At 47.3% G+C, this 23,145-nt stretch overlaps 1 protein-coding gene across 1 annotated transcript in view; it reads right to left on the reverse strand.

Moving 5' to 3' along the window:
- LOC143290329 (bile acid-sensitive ion channel-like) overlaps window positions 1–23,145 on the reverse strand; it is a 93,745-nt gene that overhangs the window by 24,924 nt on the left and 45,676 nt on the right. The window contains exons 3-4 of the mRNA XM_076599682.1: window positions 20,184–20,354; window positions 465–642 (exon numbers count right to left, since the gene is read on the reverse strand). Of these exons, the coding sequence (XP_076455797.1) occupies window positions 465–642; window positions 20,184–20,354 (349 nt within the window). The remainder of the gene's footprint in view (window positions 1–464; window positions 643–20,183; window positions 20,355–23,145) is intronic.

Below are 23,145 nucleotides of genomic sequence, written 5' to 3' on the forward strand. Positions count from 1 at the left end.
CCCTGGGGAGAGCAGCCCGAATTTCACACAGAGAAATCTGTTGTGATAAAAAGAACTACAAACAAAATCAAATACCACCACCACCACCATCACCACCAACTCTCGTTGAAGACCGGCTCATCATTACCATACCACCACCACCACCACCATCAACTCACGTTGAAGACAGACTCATCATCACCACACCACCACCACCACCACCACCACCTCACGTTGAAGACAGACTCATCATCACCACACCACCACCACCACCACCAACTCACGTTGAAGACAGACTCACCACCATCACCACCACCACCACCACCACCTCACGTTGAAGACAGACTCACCACCACCACCACCACCACCACCAACTCACGTTGAAGACAGACTCACCACCAACACCATCACCACCACCACCACCAACTCACGTTGAAGACCGACTCATCATCACCACCCCACCACCACCACCACCACCAACTCACGTTGAAGAGTGACTGCACGATGATCCTGTCGGCGTCAGGGTCAGAGCTGTGGGGCAGGCTATCGTTGAGGAGCAGCTTGTCCAGCAGCCTCTGGCCCACCGTGTGGAAGATGCCCGAGATCTCCGTCAGGTACGTCATGTGCTGCTGGGTGGCCTCGTCCAGCTGCTCGATGAACAGCCTACAGGGACGGGACAGTTCAGTACAGTTCAGTTCAGTAGTTCAGTACAGTACAGTTCGGTGCTCGATGAAGGGACAGTTCAGTTCAGTAGTTCAGTTCAGTACAGTTCGGTGCTCGATGAAGGGACAGTTCAGTTCAGTAGTTCAGTACAGTACAGTTCGGTGCTCGATGAAGGAACAGTTCAGTTCAGTAGTTCAGTTCTCGATGAACAGCCTACAGGGACGGGACAGTTCAGCATAGTTCAGTTCAGTAGTTCAGTACAGTACAGTTCGGTGTTCGATGAAGGGACAGTTCAGTTCAGTTCAGTTCAGTTCAGTAGTTTAGAAAAGTTCAGTTCAGTTCTCGATGAACAGCCTACAGGGACGGGACAGTTCAGTACAGTTCAGTTCAGAACAGTTCAGTACAGTACAGTTCGGTGCTCGATGAAGGGACAGTTCAGTTCAGTTCAGTAGTTTAGAAAAGTTCAGTTCAGTTCTCGATGAACAGCCTACAGGGACGGGACAGTTCAGTACAGTTCAGTTCAGTAGTTCAGTACAGTACAGTTCGGTGCTCGATGAAGGAACAGCTCAGTTCAGTAGTTCAGTTCTCGATGAACAGCCTACAGGGACGGGACAGTTCAGCATAGTTCAGTTCAGTAGTTCAGTACAGTACAGTTCGGTGCTCGATGAAGGAACAGTTCAGTTCAGTTCAGTAGTTCAGAAAAGTTCAGTTCAGTTCTCGATGAACAGTCTACAGAGACGGGACAGTTCAGTACAGTTCAGTTCAGTGCTCGATGGACAGCCTGCAGGGACAGGACAGGACAGTTCAGTAGTTCAGTACAGTAGTTCAGTTCAGTACAGTACAGTATGTCACGCTACGGCTGACAGAATGACAGACAGACGGACGAACGATGACAAAAACTCAATGAATCTGTCAGCCCTCCGCACCAGTCGGAACAACCAGATCCCACTTGAAATGATAACATTTATTCAAAATAATAATAATAATAATTATAATAATAATAATAATAATAATAATAATAATAATAATATTTGGTATTTTTGAACAAGAAATTCAATAACAAAACAATACTGACAACTACCCCTCTCACGCGATTACAAACACACAAAAATTATAGTCTGCTGTGCTCAGCCTCTGCCGCCGCAGTCCAGAATACACCAGCGGTCAGGAATGGATGGGATAAGGGAGATAGTAAGTTGGGGGACAGCACTCAACACAGCGACCAAGTTCTTCCAGCCGACGCTGTTGTCGTCGTCGCTGTTATCGTCAACGCGGGTCCGCCGCTGCCGCAGAACACAGTCCCGCACCATGCAGACCTCCCTCCAGCCCACAGCCACAACCAGCAGAGGAGTGGAACCGTCCAAACGGGCACAATGGAAGATAAAAACCTCAGACAGGTTATGTGAAAACCTGGAACTGGTGTTCCAGCCGTTTCAACGCCCGCCGACAAATGACGGCAACCTGCTGCTTCACCACAGCAGAAGACTTCCCGATCAACTCCCAAAACCCCTGGTCGAAATGACTCTCACAGCAGTTGACAGTGGAGTGCCAGAAAGATACAGGAACAAATCAAAGACAACAAATCAAAAACCAAAACACAACTCACTGACGCGAGTTGGTTCGCACGTGGGATTCGGGCCTAACGCGTTGCCAGCCTATCTGACGGCTTACAGAAATAGGTCAGCTAAGGGGAGTCTCACATTCTGGATATGTCGACGCGTGACACAGTACAGTACAGTAGTTCTGTACAGTTCAGTTCAGTAAAGTTCAGTTCAGTACAGTACAATACAGTTCAATTCAGTACAGTTCAGTTCAGTTCAGTACAGTTCAGTGCTCGATGAACAGACTGCAGGGACAGGACAATTCAGTACAGTTCAGTCAAGTGTAGTTCAGTTCAATAGTTCAGTACAGCTCAGTTCAGTGCTCGAACAGCCTGCAGGGACAGGACAGTTCAGTACAGTTCAGTTCAGTAGTTCAGTTTAGTGCTCGATGAACAGCCTGCAGGGACAGGACAGTTCAGGACAGTTCAGTACAGTTCAGTTCAGTGCTCGATGAACAGTCTGCCGGGACGGGATAGTTCAGGACAGTTCAGTAGTTCAGTTTAGTGCTCGATGAACAGCCTGCAGGGACAGGACAGTTCAGGACAGTTCAGTACAGTTCAGTTCAGTGCTCGATGAACAGTCTGCCGGGACAGTTCAGTACAGTTCAGTTCAGTTCAGTACAGTTCAGTAGTTCAGTTCAGTACAGTTCAGTTCACTTCAGTTCAACATAGTTCTGTTCCGTACAGTTCACTTCAGTTCAGTACAGTTCAGTTCACTTCAGTCTGTGTTCTGGGTGGGGTGCTGGATACACTACACAGTCTGTGTTCTGGGTGGGGTGCTGGATACACTACACAGTCTGTGTTCTGGGTGGGTGGCTGGATACACTACACAGTCTGTGTTCTGGGTGGGGTGCTGGATACACTACACAGTGTGTGTTCTGGGTGGGGTGCTGGATACACTACAGTCTGTGTTCTGGGTGGGGTGCTGGATACACTACACAGTCTGTGTTCTGGGTGGGGTGCTGGATACACTACACAGTGTGTGTTCTGGGTGGGGTGCTGGATACACTACACAGTCTGTGTTCTGGGTGGGGTGCTGGATACACGACACAGTGTGTGTGTTCTGGGTGGGGTGCTGGATACACTACACAGTCTGTGTTCTGGGTGGGGTGCTGGATACACTACACAGTCTGTGTTCTGGGTGGGGTGCTGGATACACTACACACTCTGTGTTCTGGGTGGGGTGCTGGATACACTACACAGTGTGTGTTCTGGGTGGGGTGCTGGATACACTACACAGTCTGGGTTCTGGGTGGGGTGCTGGATACACTACACAGTCTGTGTTCTGGGTGGGGTGCTGGATACACTACACAGTCTGTGTTCTGGGTGGGGTGCTGGATACACTACACAGTCTGTGTTCTGGGTGGACGGCTGGATACACTACACAGTCTGTGTTCTGGGTGGGGTGCTGGATACACTACACAGTCTGTGTTCTGGGTGGGGTGGCTGGATACACTACACACTCTGTGTTCTGGGTGGGGTGCTGGATACACTACACAGTGTGTGTTCTGGGTGGGGTGGCTGGATACACTACACAGTCTATGTTCTGGGTGGGGTGGCTGGATACACTACACACTCTGTGTTCTGGGTGGGGTGCTGGATACACTACACAGTGTGTGTTCTGGGTGGGTGGCTGGATACACTACACAGTCTGTGTTCTGGGTGGGGTGCTGGATACACTACACAGTCTGTGTTCTGGGTGGGTGGCTGGATACACTACACAGTCTGTGTTCTGGGTGGGTGGCTGGATACACTACACACTCTGTGTTCTGGTTGGGGTGCTGGATACACTACACACTCTGTGTTCTGGGTGGGGTGCTGGATACACTACACAGTCTGTGTTGTGGGCGGGGTGCTGGATACACTACACAGTGTGTGTTCTGGGTGGGGTGCTGGATACACGACACAGTGTGTGTTCTGGGTGGGGTGCTGGATACACGACACAGTGTGTGTTGTGGGCGGGGTGCTGGATACACTACACAGTGTGTGTTGTGGGTGGGGTGCTGGATACACTACACACTGTGTTCTGGGTGGGGTGCTGGATACACGACACAGTGTGTGTTGTGGGTGGGGTGCTGGATACACGACACAGTCTGTGTTCTGGGTGGGGTGCTGGATACACGACACAGTGTGTGTTCTGGGTGGGGTGCTGGATACACTACACAGTCTGTGTTCTGGGTGGGGTGCTGGATACACGACACAGTCTGTTTTCTGGGTGGGGTGCTGGATACACTACACAGTGTGTGTTGTGGGTGGGGTGCTGGATACACGACACAGTGTGTGTTGTGGGTGGGGTGCTGGATACACGACACAGTGTGTGTTCTGGGTGGGGGGCTGGATACACGACACAGTCTGTGTTCTGGGTGGGGTGCTGGATACACTACACACTGTGTTCTGGGTGGGGTGCTGGATACACGACACAGTGTGTGTTGTGGGTGGGGTGCTGGATACACGACACAGTGTGTGTTGTGGGTGGGGTGCTGGATACACGACACAGTGTGTGTTCTGGGTGGGGTGCTGGATACACGACACAGTGTGTGTTCTGGGTGGGGTGCTGGATACACGACACAGTGTGTGTTCTGGGTGGGGTGCTGGATACACGACACAGTGTGTGTTGTGGGTGGGGTGCTGGATACACGACACAGTGTGTGTTCTGGGTGGGGTGCTGGATACACGACACAGTGTGTGTTCTGGGTTGGGTGCTGGATACACGACACAGTGTGTGTTCTGGGTGGGGTGCTGGATACACGACACAGTGTGTGTTGTGGGTGGGGTGCTGGATACACTACACAGTGTGTGTTCTGGGTGGGGTGCTGGATACACTACACAGTGTGTGTTCTGGGTGGGGTGCTGGATACACTACACAGTGTGTGTTCTGGGTGGGGTGCTGGATACACTACACAGTGTGTGTTGTGGGTGGGGTGCTGGATACACGACACAGTGTGTGTTCTGGGTGGGGTGCTGGATACACGACACAGTGTGTGTTCTGGGTGGGGTGCTGGATGCACTACACAGTGTGTGTTCTGGGTGGGGTGCTGGATACACTACACAGTGTGTGTTCTGGGTGGGGTGCTGGATACACGACACAGTGTGTGTTCTGGGTGGGGTGCTGGATACACTACACAGTGTGTGTTCTGGGTGGGGTGCTGGATACACGACACAGTGTGTGTTGTGGGTGGGGTGCTGGATACACGACACAGTGTGTGTTCTGGGTGGGGGGCTGGATACACGACACAGTGTGTGTTCTGGGTGGGTGCTGGATACACTACACACCCTGTGTTCTGGGTGGGGTGCTGGATACACTACACACCCTGTGTTCTGGGTGGGCAACAGACACCACGAGGCAAACTTCACGCAGACAACAAAGAGGAAGGAAGAGAAGACAAGGGAAGGAATAAGACCCCCCCACCCCCCCATTCCCTCCTCTGCCCCCTTCCCCGCCCCTCTCCTCTCATAAAAGAAAGAAAAGAAAAGAGGAAAAAAGGGTGAGGCGGCGAACCAGAGAACTTCATCACCCAGTCCGGTGTTCACTGCTCTCGCTGCCTTTTGATAAACGGTGTGGGTGGACGGCACTGCCTTCGCAAAGAGAGGTAGACAAAGGAGCATTTGTATTTGTATTTCTTTTTATCACAACAGATTTCTCTGTGTGAAATTCGGGCTGCTCTCCCCAGGGAGAGCGCGTCGCTACACTACAGCGCCACCCTTTTTTTGTGTGTGTATTTTTTCCTGCGTGCAGTTTTATTTGTTTTTCCTATCGCAGTGGATTTTTCTACAGAATTTTGCCAGGAACAACCCTTTTGTTGCCGTGGGTTCTTTTACGTGCGCTAAGTGCATGCTGCACACGGGACCTCGGTTTATCGTCTCATCCGAATGACTAGCGTCCAGACCACCACTCAAGGTCTAGTGGAGGGGGAGAAAATATCGGCGGCTGAGCCGTGATTCGAACCAGCGCGCTCAGATTCTCTCGCTTCCTAGGCGGACGCGTTACCTCTAGGCCATCACTCCACATGACGTGAGGAAAAGAAGAAGAAAGAGGAGAAGGACGAGGAGAGGAGGAAGAAGTGAAGGAGGTAAAGACGAAGGAAAAGAAGAAGAAGAAGAAGCAGAAGAAGAGGGAGGAGGAGGAGGACCTGAAAGAGGAGGAAGAAAAAGTGAAGGTCGAAAAGACGAAGGAAGAGAAGAAGAAGAAGAAGATTAGTAATAATTATATGGGTTTTTTTCAATCCAAAACCAGTCTGACAAACAGGAATGGGGTGGGGGGATGGAGTCGGAGATTCCAAGACCTTTCATTCCGATATATATATATATATATATATATATATATATATATATATATATATAATATATATATATATGTGTGTGTGTGTGTGTGTGTGTGTGTGTGTGTGTGTGTGTGTGTGTGTGTGTGTGTGTGTGTTGCCACCCTGTAAGCTTAAGATGTGAAAAGAATAAGGTGAGTGAAACAATAATAGAGTGTGAACAGAGTTCACAAAAAGTGCGCCTCAAATAATTATTTATAAAAATAAAATAACAAAAATGTTGTATGACCTATGAAAAGAGACACGCCTCCTTCACATCTTTTTGATGTCTCTGTTCCTGTGGCTGCTGCTATTGTTTATGTTCTGAGTCTTTTCCTAACACTTGGAAGCTTATGTTCCCCATCTTTTGAAAGGAATGTAACACGGGAAGGCTAGAACTGAGAAGAAACAGAAGATAAAGAAAAGAAAGAGAAAAGGAAGAAGATCGACGAGGGAAAAAAAGACAGAGGAAGAAAAAGATGAGGAGATGGAGTGTAGAGACGATTGAAGGAGCAAGGACAAAACAATAAAATTTTTAAAAAATAAATAAATAAAAGAACGACAAGGATGACTTTGCGGTGGTGGAGCGGAGAATTAGAGACACACACACACAGAGAGAGAGAGAGAGAGAGAGAGAGAGAGAGAGAGAGAGAGAAATAGAGAGTGAGAGAGAAATAGAGAGAGAGAGAAACAGAGAGAAAGAAAGAGAGAGAGAGGCAGAGAGAACGCAGGAAGTTTAATGCGAACGCCACCAGCCTGTCCACATGAGAACACGTTGCATGTACACAGAAAGATAACAATCTGAAAAAAAAACAGACAGACAGACAGACAAAATATCACCCGGGCATTAGGTCCGGCACACCAGGCATTAGGTCCGTCAAACCTACAGTCTCAAACCTTTCCTTCGAATGGAACAGCTTTCAACAAGCGTTTGTCATAGGAATGAAATCGGCGTTGAATTTCATTGTGTGTTCAACTGTCCGTTCCCAGACGTTAAAAGCTGCACGTCGGTTATTGTAATAAAAATGCTCCCAACACCACCTAAATGCTCCCAACACCACCTAAATGCTCCCAACACCACGTAAATGCTCCCAACACTACCTAAATGCTCCCAACACCACATAAATGCTCCCAACACCACCTGAATGCTCCCAACACCACCTAAATGCTCCCAACACCACGTAAATGCTCCCAACACTACCTAAATGCTCCCAACACCACATAAATGCTCCCAACATTACCTAAATGCTCCCAACACCACCTAAATGCTCCCAACACCACATAAATGCTCCCAACACCACATAAATGCTCTAAAATGTACCAGCTTTATGAATATACAGAATAAATCCAAATTTGTTAAACTTGCAAACAAAAGTTTTCCGTGTCTTATTGAATTTTTTATCTCCAGAAATAAAGTATAAAACTAGAGGCTCCTTTTGATGACCACACGTTATAATATATATGTGTGTGTGTGTGTGTGTGTGTGTGTGTGTTGTGTGGTGTGTGTGTGTGTGTGTGTGTGTGTGTGTGTGGACATATAATATATCCATATATCCATCTATCTCTCTCTCTCTGTGTCGTCGTCTTCAGTTTAACGTCTTTCCACTTGAAGTGATATTAGACGGCAATCTGTGTGTGTGTGTGTGTGTGTGTGTGTGTGTGTGTGCACATATATCCATCTATCTATCTATCTACATCTCAACTGTCGTGTATATTCACATTTACTACACGCATGTTTGTTGCATTGGTGTTGGCATGAACGGGACTGTAGCGCACTGATTCCTATGACATATTTACTTGTATGTTCCGTCTTAGCTCCACGGCCACTCCCTCTCCCCATCCCAACACCCACCTGGAGCCAAAGTTTGGACAAAAACCGTTCAAAACTATTTCCGCACACTAACTGCTGCAGCTGGTGGTTGGTGGTTATTTTTAGCCACAGCTTCCGGCGAGGCAAGGCCAACTGAACGTGGGCCCTATAACCTGCGAAATGCCCGGGGCATATCATTAAGCCGTCTGGAAAGGTGGTAGATATGTATATCTTAGGGTTTCAGACCAACTCCCACTCACAGTCAACCAACGACAATTACCGACACTTTCTTGGGAGGAAAATTCCACATCGCTTGTCCCCAACTACCACTTCCTCATGAGACATTAATTTGTGTCTTGGGTGAAGGAAGAAAAAAAAAAGGTGTGGGAGGTAGGGGTTTGGGGTGTGGGGGTCCTTTTTCACTTTGAGAGATGCGACAATCCTGTTGTGTGAACCATACAGATTGGGGTTGTCTTGGTTAACAACAACAACAACAACAAAATAAAAAAAAGTGTGGAGTGATGGCCTAGAGGTAACGCGTCCGCCTAGGAAGCGAGAGAATTTGAGCGCGCTGGTTCGAATCACGACTCAGCCGCCGATATTTTTTCCCCCTCCACTAGACCTTGAGTGGTGGTCTGGACGCTAGTCATTCGGATGAGACGATAAACCGAGGTCCTGTGTGCAGCATGCACTTAGCGCACGTAAAAGAACCCAGGCAACAATGGGGTTGTTCCTGGAAAAAATTCTGTAGGAAAATCCACTTCAATAGGAACAACAAATAAAACTGCACGCAGGAAAAAATACAAAAAAATGGGTGGCGCTGTGGTATAGCGACGCGCTCTCCCTTGGTAGAGCAGCCCGAATTTCACACAGAGAAATCTGTTGTGATAAAAAGAAATACAAATACAAATACAAAAATAAAGAAAAGAAAAAAACGTGAAGTAAGAAGGCCCCCTCGGATTTGCCCAACACACAGACGGGTGCCTCTGTGAATGCTGTGAGTGTGTGTGTGTGTGAGTGTGTGTGTGTGTGTGTGTGTGTGTGTGTGTGTGTGTGTGTGTGTGTCGTGTTGTGTTGTTTGGTTGTCTGTCTCTGTGAGTGTGTGTGTGTGTGTGTGTATGTGTGTGTGTGTGTGTGTGTGTGTGTGTGTGTGTGTGTTGGGTTGTGTTGGGTGTGTGTGTGTGTGTGTGTGTGTGTGTGTGTGTGTGTGTGTGTGTGTGTGTTGTGTTGGGTTGTGTTGGGTGTGTGTGTGTGTGTGTGTGTGTTGCGTTGTGTTGTGTTGTTGTGTTGGGTGTGTGTGTGTGTTTGTGTGAGTGTTTGCGTCTGTGTGTCTATGTACCGGGTGTCTGGTGTGATGGTCATGCTGCTGGTGGTGGTGGTATGTGTGTGTGTGTGTGTGTGTGTGTGTGTGTAAAGTCGTAACGGTTGTGGTCAGAAGTGAGGCAGAGGATGACGAGAGGAGGATTGGGGAGGGGGCGGGAAGGGGTGAAGGGGTGAGGGTGGTGGTGGAGGTGGGGGTGTCGCAAACAGAGAGAGGGAGGGAGAGAGAGAAGTAGCGAAAATCGATACAGGCTATCAAACTAGAATGAATGCACCACCTTTGCTTTCGTTAAGTTATCATGAAGAGCAGAAGAGTGTGTGGTCGGGGGAGGGGAGGGGGGGGGGCGGGCTGGGGGGGGGGGGGCGGTGGGAGTGGGGGGTTGGATGGGGGGTGACAGTAAAGGCTGAACCCAAAACGACCATCATTCCTTTTTCAACAGCTTGGGTGTTGGTGTGTGGGTGTGGGTGTGGGTGAGGGGGAGGGTCGGGGTAGGAGGGGGGCGGGGGGGTGTCGATATCGAGTGGCCACAAATCACCTGGTGGTGAACCCCAGCACGTGTGGAATTAGTTTCAGGCTGTTGCATCGAGAGCCGATGAGATAACTGGACTGACCTAGCCGGACACACACACACACAACACAACGCAACACAACACACACCACAACACACACAACACACACACACACACACACAACACAACACACACACAACACACACACACCACAACACAACATAACACACACAAATAGACACACACACAAACACACACACACACCACACCACAACACACACAACACAACACACACACACACACACAGAGCACAACACACACATACACACACAACACAACACAACACACATACACACACACAACACAACACAACACAACACACACACACACACACACAGAGCACAACACACACACCACAACACAACGCAACACACACACCACAACACAACATAACACAACGCAACACACACACACAACACAACACAACACAACGCAACACACACACCACAACATAACACACACACACACACACACACACACACTTCCTCTCAGTCTCTTTCTCTCTCACTCTCTTTCCCTTTCGTCCTCATTTTTTCTCTCTCTCTCTAACTCCCTCTCCCTGCCTCTCTCTCACCCCTTCCTTTTTTTTTTTTTATTCTGTCTCCTTTCCTCTCTCTCTCTGTCTATCTGTCTGTCTGTCTGTCTCTCTCTCTGTCCATCTATCTGTCTGTCTCTCTCTCTCTGTCTGTCTGTCTGTCTCTATCTGTCTCTCTGTCTGTCTGTCTCTCTCTCTCTGTCTGTCTGTCTGTCTCTGTCTGTCTATCTGTCTGTCTCTCTCTATCTGTCTGTCTCTGTCTCTATCTGTCTCTCTCTCTGTCTATCTATCTGTCTGTCTGTCTGTCTCTCTCTGTCTGTCTGTCTGTCTGTCTCTGTGACTGTCTCTCTGTGATTCTCTTCATCGTCTTGAGCATGACCTCATCAGTAATGAAGCGGCAGCTGACGTCAGCTGAGGGATGATGTGCTGGTTGCATCACTCACAAAACGAAGAGGACAGACGGCCGTTTGATCAGGCACATTGAGTGGTACCTGGGTGGACGAACTCACTGGCCAGGGCCGTATTCAAGAGACCGTCGGGCCTGCGGGTAATTTGCCTGCGGCAAGGCAAACTGACCGAGGGTAAGCAATACCCGGTACTCAGGAACACAAGAGCCTACCCGCCGGTCTACAAACCCGAAGGCTATTTAAGTACCCGTACTACCTACCAAGAGCGACTGCCCACGAAGCAGAGGTAAATATGGCAGATCCTTTGGTAGCGTTGTTTTTGTTGAGGGAACCAAACAGGCGTGATTTGTGGATAGCACGTGTTCTGCTAACCCTCTCGACAATGCTCGGAACTGTGGTGCGGTAAGAAGTAAAAGAGCATGCGTAGAAGGGGGTCACCGGGATTTTTGTTATATAAAAAAAGGGATGGTTAACCTGCCTGAGTGCACCGTGCATGTCTTGATTACGAAGATAACTTAACCTTCACGTTAAACTGTACCCGTGGGTCCCTACCATGTCGAAGGTAACTTGCCTTAAGGCAAAATGAATTTTGTCTGGAATACGGCCCCATAATGATTGAATAATTGCTTGTCTGTCTCTACTCGATGACCGACTGACTGGCTGACTGATTGACTGATTAACTGACTGATAGTCAGATGACCACCAGAACAGCAGAAGAGGGAAGGCATCTGCTGTCCTGACTATCTGGGGTGGAATCTGACTATGGTGGAGAGTGTCTTGCCCAAGTTACATCCCCAGTCTCTCTCTGCCAAGAGGGTTTTTAGCACAGTCCGCGATGGGGATGGTTCCTGAAGACCTGCTAGCCCACCAAGGCTGCAGCACTCAGAGAGCCAATGCCAATATTGCCTCCTAGTTTGAGAGTCATAGTCCTTCACAAAAGACTAAGCTGTAAATGATTTCCCACTGCAGAGGATCAACTGCTGATCATATGGCTCCCCACTTGGCTGTGGCCACAACTGGAAGCTTACGTCAGTCTGTGACATACGCCGAGCGTTGGACCATGTGTGTGACTGATTGATACTGACTGGTTGGCTGATTTACTCGCTGATTGACTGACTGGGTGACAGTCTGATTAACTGACTGGTTGGCTGATTCACTGGTTGATTGGCTGGCTGGCTGGTTGACTGACTGAATGAGATTCAATTATTACCTGACTGACTGATCCACTAAATGAAGGACTGGTTGACTGGCTGGTTGACTGACTGTCTGACTGGACAGCAGACTGACTGACTGACTGATCTATTGGCTGATCGAATATTTTGAAGAAAAGAAAAAGCAGCAAAGCAAATGGAATTTAAAATGGTTTTAAAAACGGATTTTTCTGTTCTGCTTTCTCCATTCTTATCCATGCATTTTTAATCTTTGATCAAGGGGTAAAGCAGCATGCACATTCTTTTACAGGAAATGAATCTTTGTCTCTATCTCTGTTTGTCTGTATCTCTCTTACATATGGCGCGTGCACGTGCGTGCGTGCGTGTGTGTGTGTGTGTGTGTGTGTGTGTGTGTGTTGTTGTTGTTGTTGTTGTTGTTGTTGTTTTCGTTGTGTTGATCGATTTTACGACTTTTCACTAAGAGTGACATTAGACGGTGTGTGTGTGTGTGTGTGTGTGTGTGTGTGTGTGTGTGTGTGTGTGTGTGTGTTTGTGTGTGTGCGTGCGTGCGCGCGTGTGTGTGTATGTGTCTGTGTGTGTACGTGTGTGTGTGTGTGCGTGCGTGTATGTGCGTGCTTGCGTGCGTGCGTGTGTGTGTGTGTGTGCGCGCGTGCGTGCATGTGCGTGTGTGCGTGCTTGTGTGCGTGTGTGTGTGTTTGGAACGGGTCAATAAAATGCAGACGCAGTTTGATTCCACGAAACTGCTACAAAACACTTTTCGTCTGGCTCGCCCACGTTGTTTTTTTACAGACTCGGTTGCAGTTTATCTTTCGTTGTCTGATTGTAGGTTTGTCCTCTGTATCTCACATCCATCTCACCTTCATTTTTTTTTTCTTTTTTCCCTTGTTGTGTATTTTGTGTCTCACTCATTTTTTTTTCTTCTGGCGTCTTCATAATGATATGTTGTGTGAAGGTGGCTGGTGCACTTTTGTTACCTGTGTGTTCTGAGGTGCATGTGTGTGGATGAGGGAGGTAGGGGGGTGGGGAGTGTTGGGAGGGGGGGCTGAGGGGAGTTGATAGGGTATGTATATCAGTGGGTGAGTTATTTATCCTTTATGTTATCGGTCAACGTTTCGCAGGCCGTCCTACACGTGGCAGTATCTGCACCTGTGGGACTGTGAGCGTCGGTAGGCGAGTGAGTGGGGAAGGGACTGCACAACTCCTCCTCACTAAAAAAAAAAAGTCACTTGTGCTGGTCAGGCAACCAGGCTAATGTCGGATGCTGTGCTCTAGAGGTGTAAAGACGTTCGAAAACAAGAGAACTCTGGCCATTAAGGAGAAGCGTGAGCGAAGGAAGAAGGGCTCAACTTCTGGAGACGTTTTCCCTTGCAACACCTGTGGGAAGTGCTGCGCATCCAGAATCGGCCTCTTCTCCCATATCAGGACACACACCGACAGATAAGCCTACTCATCCGTCGGACCGACGGGAGACTCCATCAACGTTTCGGCCCCCGTTTCGGTTTTGGCTGTGTCCTTGGGAAAGAGCACTTGACAGATTTTTTTTTTTTTTTCTTTCTCGATTTGTGTGAATGAGTACCAGCCTGACTTTGGCTGGGAAAGGTTCAAAACTGCGGATCGAGTGGACTGGCCCCCGCCTTCCTAACCTTTAAGGTAGAAGTTACGGGTTAGTTTCTGCATGCGCACAAACAGTATAGGGTCGACATCCAATCTATGGTTTGGTTATATATCAGGCACGAATTGGGACTGGAGGTGTCGGACATTCTGTGTTTTGTTTTGTGTGTGTGTGTGTGTGTGTGTGTGTGTGTGTGTGTGTGTGTCTGTGTGTGTTGTTTTGTTTTGTTTTTGTTTTTTTTTTGGTTGTTGTTGTTGTTATGTTCACCCTGAGATTCTATTTCTGTTTCCTAAGATTCTATATTTCATAATATTTCATATTAATAAAAGCAATCAAAATGAAAGAACACACACACACACACACACACACACACACACACACACACACACACACACACACACACACACACACACACACACACACGGCGCGCAAACAACAATCAGGCTGGGCACACCATGCTATCAAAATAACTGTGCTTCTGTTTTTCTATTTGTGTGTGTGCGCGTGCGCGCTTGTTAAGTTGTCTTTTTCCTTGCTCGGTTACAGTGTATTGTCTAATCCCATGTGTAGATGTCGCTGACAGTGACAAAAATAACATATGTTTAAGACAGAAATATCCCTCCAGTGTGATGGTTTTGGGGAGTTTAGATTGCTACTGCCCTTAACGTTTTCGAATCACGCCAAACATTTAGACATTTTCTTTCGTGCTGCACGCGCATACACAGACATTCCAACCTCCCTTGCAATAATTTTGGAACGCCAAGCATATGGTTTGCCGCAAAGATCGATAATTTCGTAATAACAACCACAATATTTCGTTTCCTGTCAGGAGGATTATTCCTCCGTTTTCGTCCTCCTCCTTCTCTTCTTCTTCGTTCCAGTTGCTATGCTATATGTTCAGATTTGTTGTAGTGACAACTCAGCAATCCGTCGAAAGGTCTACACCCCAACCCTTCGACCCGTGACTTTCTTCTCACGGAGGAGGAAGGATTTTGTTTAATACCCCGTCACACATACTGGTGAGTGTAGACTCTGACATGGTGGTGATTGTAGGCTCTCACATACTGGTGACTGTAGACTCACATGCTGGTGACTGTAGACTCTCACATGCTGGTGACTGTAGACTCTCACATACTGGTGACTGTAGACTCTCAGATTCTGACATACTGGTGACTGTAGTCCTTTGCAAACTGGTGATTGCAGACTCTCACATACTTGTGAATGTTGACTCTCACATACTGGTGAATGTTGACTCTCAGATTCTAACATACTAGTGACTGTAGTCCCTTGCAAACTGGTGATTGCAGATTCTCACATACTGGTGAAATGTAGACTCTGACATGCTGGTGACTGTAGACTCACATACTGGTGACTGTAGACTCACATACTGGTGACTGTAGACTCACATACTGTAGACTCACATGCTGGTGACTGTAGACTTACTGGTGACTGTAGACTCACATACTGGTGACTGTAGACTCACATACTGTAGACTCTCACATACTGGTGACTGTAGACTCTCACATGCTGGTGACTGTACACTCTCATATGCTGGTGACTGTAGACTCTCACATACTGGTGACTGTAGACTCACATACTGGTGACTGTAGACTCTCACATACTGGTGACTGTAGACTCTCACATGTTGGTGACTGTAGACTCACATATTGGTGACTGTAGACTCACATACTGTAGACTCACATACTGGTGACTGTAGACTCTCACATACTGGTGACTGTAGACTCACATACTGTAGACTCACATACTGGTGACTGTAGACTCTCACATACTGGTGACTGTAGACTCTCACATACTGGTGACTGTAGACTCTCAGACTCTTACATACTGGTGACTGTAGATTCTCACATACTGGTGACTGTAGATTCTCAGACTCTTACATGCTGGTGACTGTAGACTCTCACATGCTGGTGACTGTAGATTCTCACATACTGGTGACTGTAGATTCTCACATGCTGGTGACTGTACACTCTTACATACTGGTGACTGTAGACTCTCACATACTGGTGACTGTAGACTCTCAGATTCTCACATACTGGTGACTGTAGATTCTCAGACTCTTACATGCTGGTGACTGTAGACTCTCACATACTGGTGACTGTAGACTCTCACATACTGGTGACTGTAGATTCACATGCTGGTGACTGTAGACTCACATACTGGTGACTGTAGACTCTCACATACTGGTGACTGTAGACTCTCACATACTGGTGATTGTAGACTCTTACATACTGGTGACTGTAGACTCTTACATACTGGTGACTGTAGACTCTCACATACTGGTGACTGTAGACTCACATACTGGTGACTGTAGACTCTCACATGCTGGTGACTGTAGACTCTCACATACTGGTGACTGTAGACTCACATACTGGTGACTGTAGACTCTCACAAACCGGTGAATGTAGACTCTCAGATTCTGACATACTGGTGACTGTAGTCCCTTGCAAACTGGTGATTGCAGACTCTCACATACTGGTGAAATGTAGACACTCACATACTGGTGAATGTTGACTCTCACATACTGGTGATTGCAGACTCTCAGATTCTGACATACTGGTGACTGTGGTCCCTTGCAAACTGGTGATTGCAGATTCTCACATACTGGTGGAATGTAGACACTCACGTGCTAGTGATTGTAGACTCTGACATGCTGGTGACTGTAGACTCACATACTGTAGACTTTCATACTGGTGACTGTAGACTCTCACATACTGGTGACTGTAGATCCTCACATACTGGTGACTGTAGACTCTCACATACTGGTGACTGTAGACTCTCACATACTGGTGAGTGTAGACTCTTACATACTGGTAAAATGTTGACTCTCACATACTTGTGATTGTAGAGTTCTCCTCAAAGTCGACCTCATTGGGTCAGACATGTCATCATCGGAGTGTAGCATGGGTTGAGGACGAATGAATGGACGTGCCCAAGAGACTTACTGTTGTTGTTGTTGTTGCTGTTGTTTTTAGATCAATCGCCGTCCATGTGTGGAAAAGCTTGGGGAGTCATCGAACTGTGAGACGGGTGCGGCGGTCAAATTGTTAAAGCGCTGGATTCCTGCCCCGAGTTTCCCTGAGTTCGATCCCCGGTTCCGGAGCACCTGGTGGGGTCAGGTCAAGGGTGGAGACCTTTCCCGTTCTCCCAGGTCAACATACGTGCAGACTAGTCCTGCTTTGTGCCTGAAACCTCGTCCCTGTCGTTGTATATCACCGCATGCAGAACATCAAATAATACGCACGTTAAAGACCCTGTTGTCCATGTCGGATTTTCGGTGGGTTATGGAAATAATAACATACCCAGCATACACACTCCCGAAAGACGGAGTATGGCTACCTACATGGTGGGGGGGGGGGGGGGGGGGGGGGGGCCGGGGGGGGGGGGGTAAAAAACAAACAAACAAACAAATAAAAAAACCACGGTCATACACGTAATAGCCCACTCGTGCATGTGAGTGAGCGTGGGAGTTGCGGCCCACAAACAAACCAGAAAAGAAGAAAATGAGATTGTGATTGGTGTCATTTGATCCCATGTGCGTGGGGGGTCGGGGGTGGGGGGGGTGGGAGGGGGCCCGGGGGGGGGGGGGAGGGGGGGGTGGCAGGGGACGGCTCACTGCTGTTGCAGGTTGCCCACACTTGTGACTCAGAGTCCGCAGGGGACGACGAAACTTGTGCTGTGTCATGCATAACAAATGGGTTTCTTCTTCACACAGAAATAATTCAAAAGCAGTTCAGGTGCTGTTGTTTTTTTTCCCTGTTTGCTGTTGGGAGAGAGACAGACAGACAGACAGAGACACGGCCAGAGTGACAGAGACAGAGAAAGACAGACAGAGATGTATACAGTTAGTGTGATCCTGTAGAGTTCAAGGCTGGCATTGGAACACATTGCATGTCAAAATATAAAGACGGAGAAAGAGACAGACAGAGACAGGCAGGCAGGCAGGCAGGCAGAGAAACACAGACGAACAGACAGAGTCAGAGACAGACAGAGACGCATACAGTCAGTGTGATCCTACAGAGCTCAAGATTGGCATTGAAACACACTGAATACCAAAGTGTATGGAAACACGGGCAATGCTGGCAGGCAGAGAGAAGACAAGACACATAAAGGAAAGGGAGAAAAGGTACAGTATCAAAAATGCTGAGACAAAGTGAGAGGTAGAGAGAGAGGTAGAGAGAGAGGGTGAGAGAGAGGGTGAGAGAGAGGGTGAGAGAGAGGATGAGAGAGATGTAGAGAGAGAGGGTGAGAGAGGTAGAGAGAGAGGTAGAGAGAGAGGTTGAGAGAGAGGGTGAGAGAGAGGGTGAGAGAGAAGCAGACACACAGAGAGATAGACAGAAAGACAGACAGACAAACAGACAGACATACAAAGGCAGAGACAGAGACAAAAATGAATCAAATAGGTGACCTAACTCCATGAGGACGGTCATACATTATCCCACTACGATCTGTCGGCCCAATGGAAAAAAAAAGAAGAAAAGAAAAGATGTTTTGGACACAAAAATATGGACAAACATAATATTATCCAATCATAATACCATCCAAATTCCCCCTCAGCGCTAAACATCCAAAACCACCAACCCACATACATACACAAACAACAATACTTTCTTTTCGTGTATAATATAATAATAATGGATACTTATATAGCACACTATCCAGAAATCGGCTCTAGGTGCTTTACAAAAACGCTTTTGATAACATAAAACATTATATCTATGTTACATACACACACCAAAATGTGACCACACACACACACACACACACACACACGCACGCACGCGCACACACACACGCACGCACGCACGCACACACACACACTGCATACATACATTTTAACATACATGTGTATCTAACAGCTACCCTAACACATACGCACACATAGGCAGGCACAAACTTACATAAACACACGCACACACAATACACATTCATATACATGCATGTAGTTGTGGACCTGCCACAATTGAACTTATTGCTGAGGGAAAAGGTGAGTTTTGAGACGAGATTTAAAAGATGCGAGGGAATCAGAATGACGGAGGTTATCAGGGAGCTTGTTCCACGTCTTTGGCGATTGAAAAGAAAACGATCTGTGTCCATAGGTCTTACTTCTGACGTGAGGTATCCTGAGAAGTCGAGTATCAGGGTTGTTGTGTTTTTAGTTTTCAGTGATAATCAAAATCAGAATGAATATTATATCACATCTGTGTTAAAACAACAACAAAGTGGAGTGATGGCCTGGAGGTAACGCGTCCGCCTAGGAAGCGAGAGAATCTGAGCGCGCGCTGGTTCGAATCACGGCTCAGCCGCCGATATTTTCTCCCCCTCCACTAGACCTTGAGTGGTGGTCTGACGCTAGTCATTCGGATGAGACGATAAACCGAGGTCCTGTGTGCAGCATGCACTTAGCGCACGTAAAAGAACCTACGGCAACAAAAGGGTTGTTCGTGGCAAAATTCTGTAGAAAAACCCACTTCGATAGGAAAAACTAATAAAACTGCACGCAGGAAAAAATACAAAAAAGGGGGTGGCGCTCTCAGTGTAGCGACGCGCTCTCCCTGGGGAGAAATCTGTTGTGATAAAAAGAAATACAAATACAAAAACAAAGGAATGGAAGACACACAGTCAAACAAACAAAGCACACCGTACTTGCTGAACGTGCTGAGGCTATATATGGTGACTGCGGAGAGAGAATATTATTTGTATTTGTATTACTCTTTTTGTCACAACAGATTCCTCCGTGTGAAATTCGGGCTGCTTTCCCCAGGCAGAGCGCGTTGCTACACTGAGAGCGCCACCCATTTTTTTGTTGTTGTATTTTTTTCCTGCGTGCAGTTTTATTTGCTTTTCCTAAGTGGATTTTTCTATAGATTTTTGCAAGGGACAACCTTTTTTGTTGCCATGGTTTCTTTTACAAGCGCTGAATGCATGCTGCACATGGAATCTCAGTTTATCATCTCATCCGAATGACTAGCGTCAGACCACCACCACTCAAGGTCTAGTGGAGGGGGAGAAAATACTGGCGACTTCCGGTGTGATTCGAACCAGTGCGCTCAGGTTCTCTCACTTCCTAGGCGAACGCGTTTCCTCTAGGCCAACACTCCACAGCTGTCAATACAACAATACTGAATAACAACAACAAAGGAATAGAACATATACACAAACACAAACAACAAACAAGACAACACAACACAGAGCGTACTTGTTGAACATGTTGAGGTCACAGATGGTGACGGCAGGGAAGTCGTCCTCATCCACGTACTGCACGTTGACGCTGGTGACGGTCGGGTAGCGGTAGAAGTCGGACATTTGCCAGTAGATGACCGTCACCAGCAGCATGGCCATCACACACACCACGCAGCACCAGAATATCCTGACACACATCACATCATCAGCCAGCGAACATGTCACAGACTTTACGGGGAAGACACACACACACAGAGAAACGCACATACAGAGAAACACACAGTGAAACACACACACACACACCACACCACACCACACCACAAACACACACACACACACACACACACAATCCCTGAGCTTGTCTTGTTGGGGGTTACGCCATGTAGTCTGTCAGAAACAGAGCCATACGTCATCTAATCTGTTTGTAAGAGAGTTATTTCGTCATTTATCCAGCCCGTTAGTAAGAGAGTCATAACGCCATTTAGCTTCTTGGGAAGACCTCCGATACGTCATTAAATTTTTAGGCTGTCAGAAACAGACCCATAACGTCATTGAGCACGAAACTCCGTATCGGCGACACAGAGCAGTGCCCCTGCAGAACAGGCAGCCAGACAACGGAACATCTGCTGCCCGCTCCACCAAGCGCTCTGAGAGAAAACCTTGCGCGACCCAATCCCAGCGGTCCGGAAGTTCTACGGAGGACTGGAGGACCTGCGACGTACTGTCGCTTTCGTCGAGGAGACGGGGGAATCCATCTGATAAATGACGAACGAGACAACAACAACGTCATTTAGCCTGTTTTGGTAGAGATCCACTTATTCATTCAGCCTCCAAGGAAGAGATCCACTACATCGTTTTGGCGATAAAGAAGAGACCCACTACTTCATTTAGCCTGTTAGGAAGACGATCCATTAGTCATAGCATGTTAGAAAGACGATCCATTAGTCATAGCCTGTTGGGAAGACGGCCACTACGTCACTGTATCTGTCAAAAAGAGAGCCACTCCGTCATTCAGTCTGTAAGGAAGAGTGCCTCAACGTCACATAGACTGTTAGGAAGACAGCCCATTGCGCAATGTACCAATTAGGAAGAGAGGAAATTTGCCATTCATCCTGTCAGGAGAGACACTATGTTATTCGTCATATACCAAGACAGTGACTACGTTATTTATCTCTCAGTAAGAGATGGCCTGCGACAGTGATTTCGCCTGTAAGAACAGGATTACGTCATTTAGCCTAGATGGATAACGTCATCTAGCCTATCAGAAAAAGGATTGTGCCATTCAGTCTGTCAGGAAAAGAAGGATTACGCCATTCAGTCTGTCAGGAAAAGGATTACGCCATTCAGTCTGTCAGGAAAAGAAGGATTACGCCATTCAGTCTGTCAGGAAGAGGGTGATTATGTTATTTAGCCTGTGTGGAAGAGGATGATTACGTCATTTAGCCTGTCATATTAAGGAGGATTATGTCATTTTGCCCGTCAGAATGAGGATCATTAAGTCATTTGACTTGTCAGGAAGAGGATATTTACGCCATTTAGCCTGTCAGAATAAGGAGGAATGGGGACGGAGAGACAGACAGACAGACAAGACAATGAGGCGATGAGAGACAGACAGACAGACAAAGACGGTTTTCAGATAAGAAGCCGACATGTATGTATGATTGTCAGTCAAGTCCATCTAAGACCGTCAGGACAGTAGAGGATGCATCTGCTTTCCCAACTGTCTGGGCTAGAATATGCTTATCGTGGAGAGTGTCTTGCCCAAGCACATCCCCTGTCTCGGCCAAGAGGGTTTTAGGACAGTCGGCGTCGGGATGGTTCCCAAAGGCCAACTAGCCCCAAAGGCTGCAGCACTATGAGCCAGTGCAATCTTGCCTCCTAGTTTGAGAGTCACAGTCCTTCACAAAGACTAAGCTGTAAATGATTTCCCAATGCAGAGGAGAAAGCACTGTCCAGCCAGCTTTCACTTTGCTGTCAGCCCAGCAGAAAGCTTATGTCAATTTATGATTTAGCCAAGCGTTGTGCCCAGAAGGCAATATGCAGATAAACAGTTTGAATAGTTTTTATTCAAGCTTTGGCCCCAGTGAGGGCGTTTAAGCTAAGACAAAACATACAAGTAACATGATATGGAAATCGGTGTGCTGCAACACAAGAAACAGCAAGCTACCCATACAGCAAAGTGAGGGCTGTATTATCCATGTGTTCTGTGTGGCTTGGTCAGGATTAAAGAGTCTATGCCAGTCTTGAATAAAAGCTTATTTGTCTTTGCACATTTCTCTGTCTTTGCTGCTGTGTGCACATGTCAGATGATCGGTGTAAGGACAGGCCCGGCGCTTCCGTTTTTTTGAGCGGGTGTCAGGGTTTGATCCAATGTACCTTTTATTTACCTGTGTGCTAGCTGAATCGGTAGCGTAAGCAGCACTGACTTGAAGTTGTGTACCTTGTGAATGGAGAGAGTTGCCACTCTTCACTATTTGTTAATTATGTATTATCAATGGGTTCTCCAATGCAATGGGAAATCACTTACAGCTAATTCTTTTGTGATGGACTTTGACTCTCAAACTAGGAGGCAAAATTGCACTGGCTCTTAGTGCTGCAGACTTGGGGGTTAGTTGGCCTTCGGGAACCATCCCAACGCCGACTGTCCTAAAACACTCTTGACCGACAGTGGGGATTAACCTGGACAAGCCACTCTCCACTATAATCAAATTCTAGCCCAGATAGTCGGAACAGCAATTACCTCTCTGCTGTTGTGATGGCCAAAGTCGAAAACGACTGACTACTCATACATACATACAGCAAACATACAGGTGGTAAATATACAAGACGGTTGACATATTATGCAGTAAAGTGTGGTCATCCAAGAGCAGCTTCTAGTTTTATTTATTATCTCTGGAGAATTATTTCAATATAACACGGAAACATGTTGTAAGTTTTATGAGTTTTTATTTACGTTGTGTATGTGGTTTGTAATTTCA

This window comes from Babylonia areolata, chromosome 15 (genome assembly GCF_041734735.1).
Source record: "Babylonia areolata isolate BAREFJ2019XMU chromosome 15, ASM4173473v1, whole genome shotgun sequence".
NCBI classification, from domain to species: domain Eukaryota; kingdom Metazoa; phylum Mollusca; class Gastropoda; order Neogastropoda; family Buccinidae; genus Babylonia; species Babylonia areolata.